This window comes from Apium graveolens, chromosome 3 (assembly GCF_009905375.1).
Source record: "Apium graveolens cultivar Ventura chromosome 3, ASM990537v1, whole genome shotgun sequence".
NCBI classification, from domain to species: Eukaryota; Viridiplantae; Streptophyta; class Magnoliopsida; order Apiales; family Apiaceae; genus Apium; species Apium graveolens.
In genome coordinates, this window is record NC_133649.1 from 259507361 (window position 1) to 259518217 (window position 10857).

At 33.5% G+C, this 10857-nt stretch overlaps 2 protein-coding genes across 2 annotated transcripts; both read right to left on the reverse strand.

Annotated features, from left to right (window-relative positions):
* Positions 1-3590: 3590 nt before the first annotated feature.
* On the reverse strand, positions 3591-4416 carry LOC141711042 (uncharacterized). The gene is made up of 2 exons (XM_074513495.1): positions 3791-4416; positions 3591-3708 (listed from the first exon to the last, which is right to left on the reverse strand). Exons 1-2 carry the CDS (start codon positions 4378-4380, stop codon positions 3699-3701), a joined length of 600 nt encoding a protein of 199 aa, XP_074369596.1. The 5' UTR covers positions 4381-4416; the 3' UTR covers positions 3591-3698.
* Positions 4417-5789: 1373 nt separating this feature from the next.
* On the reverse strand, positions 5790-8162 carry LOC141714974 (uncharacterized). The gene is made up of 4 exons (XM_074518465.1): positions 6433-8162; positions 6219-6318; positions 5928-6090; positions 5790-5836 (listed from the first exon to the last, which is right to left on the reverse strand). Exons 1-4 carry the CDS (start codon positions 8160-8162, stop codon positions 5790-5792), a joined length of 2040 nt encoding a protein of 679 aa, XP_074374566.1.
* Between the last annotated feature and the right edge of the window lie 2695 nt (positions 8163-10857).

Here is a 10857-nt window from a genome sequence, read left to right on the forward strand (position 1 = left end):
TAAAAAAGATAAAAAAACAAGTACAACGAACACAAACAAAAAGTAAATTAAAACAGTGTTCAAAAAAATTATATCCAAAAACTACATATCAGTCCCTACTCCTTACAGTGAATAAAAACTATCTAGTATAAAATATAAGCAAGCTTAAACGGAGATGGCCCTGGTCACTATAATGTGCATTAAGATGATGAGTGTGATCTTAGCAAAAGCAGACACAAGTATAACATGCAACATATTAATAATTGTTTCCTTAAAGTCAAAGAGCTTAAAAAATTACCTCGACTATAGCTTTTTTCGATCTTTGAAATAGAGAAACAGTCAGAGTTTTAGAAATCTTGAAATATTGATTCCATAAGACCAGTTGTGAAGGGTCGTTTTTGTTTGGATAAGCATCATCAGCTAATTTTTGCAACTCCTCTTCTAGGCGGGCTCGTGGGACCTCATATATCCCGTCCATGGATTGTACCATATCAGTTACCTCATTCAGTGCCCTCCCCATCATTTCGTATGCTGGCTCTGGAATGCGGGCTGGAGTGGATAAGCTGGTCTTTTTGGCTGCCTCCTCGGGTCCAAGAAGCTCTTGAATAGTATGGGTACATCCATATCCTTCCCTTTTTTGGAATACGAGCTTTCAATTGTGACTAAAATATTTCTTTTTCTACGGGTAGACGGAGACGGAGGTGGCTCATCTGGATCATATTGTGCAGCCATTTCCTGTGTAGCACGCTCCATAGCCTCCTACAATATGCAAGTCATAAGGAAACAAATAAATTTTATAATATACAAGAAATGATATGAAGCCTGCAAAATATGATTTGTCACTTGGGTAAAATATAATAAATAAGAAGAATCAAGAATGTATTGGACAAAACTGTAATAGAGGAATTAGGCCATGAAATTTATTGTGTATAAACTTGATTTGAAGTTTTCGCAATTTGCATTAATACATTGATTGTTGGCACATTTACAGTTTGTTCATTTTATACACAAAATGTGGCATGTAAAAAACAGCCCTCTCTCTGGGTTCAACAACTAGGTTCAATACCTTTGGATACTTAAGTTTATAATTGTGCAAGTTTTAGAAGGTCAAATTAAAAAATTATAGTCCAACAGGAAAACAGGGTGACTACTAAGTTGTATCAAAGAGAGAATCCAGTAACATAATCAGAGTCACGAGCTTTTAATTATTACAAACATAATCTAGTATTACGCGAACACGGTTAGAGTCAAAGACGTATAACTTATAGAGTAAGTCTTTATCATCTGATACATTTGCATAACTGTATTCATATAAATGAACAAGTAAATAAATTAATAAAGCGGTTTAAATTTGTAATTCACCAATTTAAACAAGTTGAAAGGGCATGTCATTTAAACAAGTTGCAAACATCTACTTATGTTTTAAATCCAGCATGTCCCGAGTCAACTCGTGGCTATCTAACTGTGTGTATTACAGTTGCAGATGTAAGTAGAATGTAAGTAGATTTACACGTATGATGAAGAGGTTTTTAACTTACCATTTCTAAAATTGGCATACCTAAGTATTATTGTACACTTATATTTTGATAGCAGTATACTTATTTTGACACTTCTTTTTTCTTTTGTCACTTCAGAATTTACTAAAATTACGCAATTTAATTGAATTCATTTGGTTTGTCATTTTTTACTATCCTATATTTCTAAAGTTACCAGGAATGGCGTAATTGTGTAATTTATATTTCAGAAGTTGAGGTCAAAAAATTAGGAAAAATCTCACTTAGAATACATTCTTTTATTTTTGTAAAAATTTGATATATATTTCGTTATCTACATTTAAATCCATAATCATATAAAAAAATCAAATTAAAACTATATTTTACTTAATATGGTTAAGATATGGTTTTGGTTCCTAAACCAGTCCAAATCCATATTAATGAACCAAACCCGGTCCAAATCCATATTCCCCCAGGTTTAATTGGTATTAATACTTTGAAATTGATTGATTTATATTCTATTTTATATCAGTTTTTTCATTGTGGTTGATAAGTTAAAATATTTTGTAAAAGGTAGGTGACTATTCATAGGTTATAGTTTGGACTCAACAGGCCTGCAAATGCCATAGTTGGGACTTTACCACAGCTATGTTGATACAGGTCAGATTAATAACTCTAAATGACATTAGTACTATATGTTTCCCTATACCAGCGCCTCCATCTGTAGGTAGTTTAAATTATTACAGTCAAAGATTAATAATGTCTATGAGTCTATTTACGGTAGAACAAATAGAAGAGACCTTTGGCCTCTAGTCCTGAAAGAGTGTTTGATCATACTAATTACACATACTGTTAAAATTTTATAGGTCTTCGTGAATCAATCAAGTCAGTGTTATCAAAGCCAAAAGGTAACAATTCGACCTGGAAAGGAGCTTATAAGGTTTTAATGTTTCTCCTTTTACAGATTGTCTGCCCTTCTATGGACTTTTGAACATCGGCTGCTGCTGAAAGACATGTTTAAAAGCTAATTTTGACTTGTTTAATTGTTTTTCACTTACAGGAATAGTCCCTAGTGCCTTGTTCATTTCTATTGTCTTACTGGAGTACTATATTATGTGATCAGATCACGTCAGCTAAAGAAAGAGGATCGACTGAGGATTGAGATGTCTATGAATGATTAACACACTAAGTAATCGCATAAAAAATTTACAATCATAAAAATTAACATGTATGTGGCTAGAATATGAAGAGAAATTTTAACATTATTGATTTTATGTTACACAAACCTGAAGTTCCAAAAGTTCTGCATGCTTCTTTGTGTAAACAATATTAAACAGTTCCAATTCAGACATAAGCTCCCCTGTTTCTTTCTCCTTGGCCTGTAAACAAGTGAAACAGTGCAGTGAAAAAATCTTACAAGTTAAATCATATACCATTTATGATAAATATATTTATTTAGTTTTCAAGACATTAATATGCTATGAGTATAAAGAAACTTACAAGACGTCGTTCTTCAAATGGTTTTGCACCACTGGCGTGCGACAATGTTAAATGCTTGCAATTCTCTGTGTTGGTCTTTGACATGTTCTTATGAACTCCTGTTTCCCAGTAATCACAGCAACCAAACCATGCATCCTCTTCTAGGAAATGGGGCTTGAACAATTTTCGATCTGCTGGCCTCCCCTCCTTACGATCTTTTCCCATCTCCTTATTAGAATTCTTCTTCATTGTAAATATATTCAGCTTCATATTTGTTCTCAAATGTTCTCTAACCACATAATTTGCCTCTTGCTTTGTGTAGCCTTCTAGATAGTAATAGTAAGTCTGAAGAACAAGAGAAACAATAATAAATAGATAACCATAACTAGAAAAGACCAAGAATTCCGTTACTGGAAAATCAAGGTTATTAGACGCATTCCCTTACTAACATTATTTCCAGAAATAAATTCAATATTGTAACATTCAACTTGTTAAGCATCGTCTAACATCCCAAATTTCTTTGAAAAATAATATTAACAGGATATCCCAAAAATAAATAATATGATTCACTGACACTGTAAAGTAAAACCCCAAATTAAGGAGAGAAAATGATCTTATCAGTATTCATACCTTGAACTTTTTAACACATCTGTTAAGAAAGGCCTCACGTGCTCGTCCTTTTTCAAAGGTTATCTCATATGTCCATTCTGCTCTAAGTATACCTTTTAGGGTCCTTTTGTACCTAGGTTATTTGATCCTACAAAAAATAAATAAATGAATGTTAAGTTATCGTAAAGATATAGGTAATACATTTATAAAAAAAGGAACATAGGTTATACGTTTTGTCATCGACAAATTGCACCACTCCAAGTTTAGGCTCTCCCTTCATTGGTGGTTTTTTGTAATCACCATAGCTCACACTTCTTGTAGCTCTCCCATTAGTAGTCTCCTGATCACATTCCATATCATCTCCACCCTCAGTATCTTCCTCACCCTCCATATTGTCCTCACCTTCAATCTCTTCCTCACCCTCAATTTCTTTCTCACTCTCATCAAGTCCCTCACCCTCACATTCATAATCGCTATCGTTATCACTATCGCTATCGCTATCGCTATCATCAACATTTACTCTACCCCTGCCTACATAAAATCTGCCCCTCCCATCATCTACTCTATCCCTAACTCTATTTCCTATGACATTAACCTTCCCCTTTTCACCATCCCCCTTGCCCCTTCCAAAATCCCATATTACTGTATTCTTGGGCCTTCCACCATCCCCTCTGCCCCTTCCACCATCTCGTATTACTGTATCGCTGGACCTTCCACCATACTGTCTGTCCCTTCCACCATCCTCTCTGCCTCTTCCACCAATATCTATGTCCCTTCTCCCATCTCCTATTACCTGACCCTTAGCTTTCGTTTGACCCATGCCCCCACCTCCTCTGTCAAAACTAGCCCCATACAATCGACTTGGCAACAAAATCTGGGAAGAAAAGTAAACAAAACATGTTAGATTTCATCTAGAAAAAATTAATTTTAGCAAATTTTAACATATAAAGACCACTAACAGAAAATATCAAAATTATATGTAAAATAAAATGAAATCAAATCAAAAATATCAAAAATAAAAACATCTGTATAAAATATCTTTATGTATATATATATAAAGAGAGAGAGGGGGGAGAGAGAGCAGTTATCAAAATATCAAAAATAAAATGAATAAAATCTATAACAAATGAAGACGAAGAAGAAGACCAACAAAATCGATTATATAATTCTGTATGTGTGCGTTGGTGACATAGAAGACATCAGTGTTTGCAATCAAAGTCAATTAAACCCAAAACTAAAATCGAAATCAAAAACAAAATCGATTATCAGTGTTTTAGTTGATAATCAGTCTGTAAGTTGCAATCGATACCTTTTTAGCTGGTCTCGGGTTGGAGTTCGTAGACATTAGTGTTTGTCGCTTGAAACTCTAGTCGCCGCTATGTGTATCGTTGTTCGCTTATAAGAGGGAAGATATAACTGAAGTAGAATAATAAGAATGAAAATAAAAATAAAATATTTTTTAGTATTTATAAAAGTCAAAATTCGACCAGCTCCGGTCATTTCGATATCTGACCAGCTCCGGTCATTTTTAACAAATCACTGGTATAAGTCCAGTAGCTACTGGAACTGCTCTCTGCACTGAATTTTCTTTCCAAAACTCAAACAACATTTATATATCCACAATTCATCCACTCATTATCTATTTACAAGACATAACAACCACAATTCACATAGAAATTGAAATTTAATTCATAATTAAACAATAGTTCCAAATTTGATACAATAATTTATAAAAAAATACTACATATTGAAATTAATCGTCACTATCACTTCGCTCATCAACAGTCATGTCTTCATTGTTATTTTGATCTTCATCATGATCCTCTATACTGAAATCATTTTCATAATTTCTCAAATCAATGAAATAGTTGGAAGGATCATTAATAACTACGGTATCCACATGTGATGATGAAACATTTGATACATCATTTTGAAAAGCGGCGTCACTAGATGGATCATTAGCATTTTTTGCCACATTTTCATCTATTTGTCGACTCTTTGTTGTAAGCACAGTGTACCATGGTGATTTTGCATTTATAATACTTGGTATATAACATACTTGATGGGCTTGGCTAGCTAATATGAAAAAATCTTCGGCATTTAGTCTTGATCTAACATCCACAGTAGTAATTCTATTTCCATCCATTTTGATGTGCTATTGTGTGATCAAACCAATGGCATTTAAATAAGATAACATCATGGCCATTATGGTAGTGTAACTTGAGAACTTCAAGTAGTCTTCCGTCTATTTCCATAGCTCTCTTTGTAAGAAGATCCTAAAAATGTTTATATGTAAGCAAAACTTAGATACAATTTTTAAGGTGCAATTAATGAACTTTAGACTTTTGAATTCATTATATTATTTACCTATCACAACCACGCCCGAATTTTGTGAAGTGCGTTCATTGATATTTCCACAATCAAACTTGTAGCCATTACAAAGACACCCTTTATAAGTTTCCATATTCGCCATTGGACCTCTAATTAAATCCTTGAACTTAGGATTAATGACCCATCTATTATTTGTTACCTGATCAAATGATAGATAAATTTAAACATATAAATAAATATATGAGTACCAAAAAATAAAATAAGAATGTTAATTTGATGTGCACTAATAATCTGAATTTATATATATAAATGTATATTGAGAGGTACCCTTCTTTCCATCCAATTTGTGAATCTTTCTTTTTGATACATTTCTTTTTCAGCATCATTGAATTCCGGATGATGCTTGCAAACTAGCTTGTGAAATTCACTAAAATTACAACAAAAATAATTAAACAGATAAAAAAGGTGGTCTTAAGTAATCAAATACAAGTAACAATTTTGGAACCATAAATATGACTAATAATGACTACAAAAACCATACCTCAAATATATGGCAACTTCTGGTGAATTAATGAGTACGTAATACTTAGCAAGCCTTTTTTCTTCATCACCCAAAAATCTATGTCCCGTATGCAGCTGAGGTTTTGTCGGATATCTATAAACTTCTAACAAATTGGGATCACAAAATTTTTTTGGGGCCTTATTACGGCACAACTTGTTATGCACTGTTTCAAACTTTTCTTCAAAATACAAAGAGCAAAAGTGTACACTTTCCTCCTCAATATAGCGTCTGGCCATTGAACCCTCCGGCCGAGCTTTATTTTTAACTTTCATGTTTAGACCATGCAAGTATCTTTCAACAAAATACATCCATCTAAAATTTGTCGGGCCATCTAACTTACACTCAGTAGCCAAATGCACGGGCAAATGTTCCATTGGATCAAAAAAACCAGGAATGTATATGGTTTCAATTTTGGACAAAATCTTTACTATGTTCTTCTCCATTTTCTCCAAATCAGTGTATTTCAAATTTGATGCACACAAATCTTGAAAGAAGTTGGACAACTCAGTAAGAACATCACACACATGCTTCGGTAGAAAGTCACGACAAACAATAGGCAATAATTTTTGCATAAAGATATGACAATCATATGATTTCATTCCTTGAACAGTGTGTTTTTCAAAATTTACACACCTTGATATATTTGAAACATACCCATCTGGAAGTTTCAATTCTTCAATCCACTTGAACAACTTGTGAACTTGTTCTATTGTAAGCACATATGACGCATTTGGCTTTGTGCCATCATCTTGTATCCATAAATCACGATGTAGACCTAATTCTTTACAATCTTCTCTTGCTTTGTCTTTATCTTTGGTCTTATTTTTATCACCTAACATTATGTAAAAAATGTTATCAAAGATATTTTTCTTCGTGTGCATGACATCAATGTTGTGGCAAAGATTGGGTGTCTGCCAATATGGTAGCTCGAAAAAAGGAGAGCGATGAGTCCAATTATGTGTCACACCATAGTCTCTAGGCTTTCTCCAACTCATTTTTCCAGGGGGAGGAAACTGTATATCCTCACAAACAGCCCTTGCCATTAATCCTGAATGTCGAGTTGTGACTGAACGTGTCTCTCTACTCCCAAACTTAGTACTCCTTCTCAACGGATCATTTGGTTCCAAGAAATATCTAGCAGTGCCATAGAAACTAGGTTTACCACCATGCTTAAGTTGTATTCCTTTCACATCTCCAACACATACATGACATGCCAATTTACCTTTAGTTGACCATCCACTAAGCATGCCAAGTGCGCGGAAATCACTAATTGTCCACATCAAAGCTGCCTTCATCATAAAGTTTGTACATGATAACCTATCATATGTTTCTACCCCTGTTCTCCACAAAATTTTCAATTCATCAATCAATGGTCGGAGATAGACATGAAGATCTTTTGTCGGGTCAGTAGGCCCAGGAATAAGAAGAGGCATAAACATAAATGGAGCTTTTGTGCACATGGATGGTGGAAGATTGTAAACAACAACTATCACAGGCCACACCGTATAACCTCTCGTGTGTGGATCACGAAATGGATCAAATTCGTCAGAAGAGAGGCCAAGTCTAACATTCCGCATCTCTCTTGCAAAATCAGGAAATCTACGATCAAATTGCTTCCATTCATCTCTATCTGCTGGATGAGATAATTCCCCTTCAACTACAACTCTGTCGTGGTGCCACCTTATATATTCTGCAGTCTTCTTAGCCATAAACAAATGTTGTAACCTTAAGAGGAAAGTACTATAGGATCTTTCGTGGGATCTTCTTTTTCTTTGGATCTTTCTGTACCTTGTATCGGCTTGTATTGCATATGTCATAATGTGTCTTTTTGCTATTTTCCTTGTAAAATAGCATGCAGTCATTCTCACAAGCATCAATCTTTTCATATCACATATTCAATGCACTTGTCATCTTTTTGACATCGTAGTACGTTGAAGGTAGTTTGTGGTCATTAGGCAATACCGGCCCAATGAGTCCAAGCAACTCATCAAATCCCTTATTACTACAACCATGTCTGCTCTTGAAGTGCAATAACTTGTTTAAAAATGATAATGTTGTAATATTGGCATTGTTTAGATAAAGTTGTTCAGAAGCATTGTCTACCATCTCATAAAATTTGCGTGCCGTTGCATTCGGTTCTTCCTCTATATTCTCAAAATCTGCATGTGCCTCTCTAAAGTCTCTAAGCATTTCGTGGGCATCATACATATCATCATCTCTATAACCAGTATGACTAGAACTCGGCCTAGCTTGGACCCGCGGCCTATTTCTTTCCTCATGCAAATCCCATGTTGTATACGATTCTATAATACCGAATCGATACAAATGATAGGTCTCCGTGTTTGGTTGAAAAAAGAATAGGTTTCCACACTCATTACATGGACATCTTATGTTACCTTTTGAATCTTTTTTCTTGATAGCAAAATCAATGAATTCTTTTACACCGGCTTTGTATTCATCCGATACATTATTCCTTTCATCAAGCCAATGTTGCATCCAACTTCGATCAGGTGCCATCTAAAAAACATGCATATTATGCAATTATAATCCTATATTAAAATTTCAAAATAATTGAGTTCATTTTCAAACTATTAACAAATACACATTACGATCGAGTTAAACGCTACCAAGTACAATAATAATACAATGATATTTACAATAACGAATCATCATACTCATTTCGTAAATTAACAATTCTAATTTCACATTCATGGACATATATTTGTTGAATAAACATGAAAAGTGAGCTAAGTAATTGACTAATATGCATATCAAAAGTGATCCAAATGTCACCAAGCACACCAATTTCGTAATTATACTTACAACAACAACAACAAATAATCACATTGATTTCGTAAATGCAATTTCACTACCCCAAATGATATTAAGACATATTAAGGAATAATAAACAATTAACACAAAAATATATGATAAAAAAGAGTTATTACCTTGATAGAAGTTGCACATCAGTTGCTTGGAGGAAGAAAAATGGTGGAGGAGAGCAATAAAGAAAAGGAGGCCAATAGAAAAAAAGAAGCAGTAGGTTTTTAGGTTTTAATCTGGTGTACACAGCGACCGAAAATGGTCGCTTATAACTGTCCACGTGGCAAGTATATGTGACAAAATATGGTCGTTTTTATGAAATACGTGCCAACAAAATTACCGACTTTCGTCGCTTTAGATATCCACGTGCAACAAATATGACCATATTTGGTCACTTGTGTAACAGGTGTGACCAAATTCAGTCGATTCTACTAATATCTGTTGTGATATATCCGGTTGTTTTTTCCCTTAAAAATGACTAAACACAATATTTGGTCATTTATATCGTTAAAATTGACCAAATGTAGTCGCTTTAAATATAAATTTCAATTAATTTATTTGACATATAGATGTTATGAGTTTGTATATCTTTCTAATTATTGTATATATTTCTTAGTTTTGTAAATTTTAGATCAGTACATTTGGATGGTCTAAATTTCAATTTAGTAACTCAGAAGTGTTAACCCTTAAATTGAACTACTCAACTCCAAACCCTGAATGGTATAATATTTGACATGTTATATTATTACTTTGATAATTTCTATAATAATCAATTACTTGTTTATATGTTAGGTCACACACACTGTATAAGGGGGTTGAATACAGTATTTACTACAATCAAATCGAATATAAGAACTCAAGTAACAAAACACAGATTTTATTCAACACATTAAACTCTGTTACAAAGAACTGTTCTTATGTTTGTCTTGATCTTCTTTCATTTCAATCAGTCGCCTTCCTTATCTGAAAGCCTCCTTAAGTCCTGATATTATCTCCTGATAAATATCTCATGATAACTTAAGTTCTAATAACTTAAGTTCTGATATCTTAAGTCCCGACTTCAGTATAAGTACTTAATTTACAGTTAAGTACTGATTTGTCATGTTAAGTAAGATCTGAAAACTAAACACAAATCATATTAGACATGACATCACAAATATATCTAACATTATATTTATAATACTATATATAATTTTTATGATACTAACATAATATCTAATTATTAGTGACTGCATTCAGTAGTTCAGACCATACCATCAAGAATGACTGAAATATGTGACTAAATTTGGTCGCTTGGTCAGAAAATATGACCAAATTCAGCTGCTTCTACTAACTAGTACCGACCATGTCCAGTTGTTTAGTCTTGTAAAAATGACTGAAAACGATATTTGGTCATTAAGTTGTTCAATTTGACCGGATGCAGTCGCTTTTAATATAAATTTCAATTTATATGTTTGGCAATAGAGATGTCATGAGTTAGTATATCTTTCTAATTATTGTACGTGTTTCTTAGATTTTGTAAATTCTAGATCCATACGTTAGGATGGTCTAAATTTCATTTTTAGTAACTCACAAGTGTTA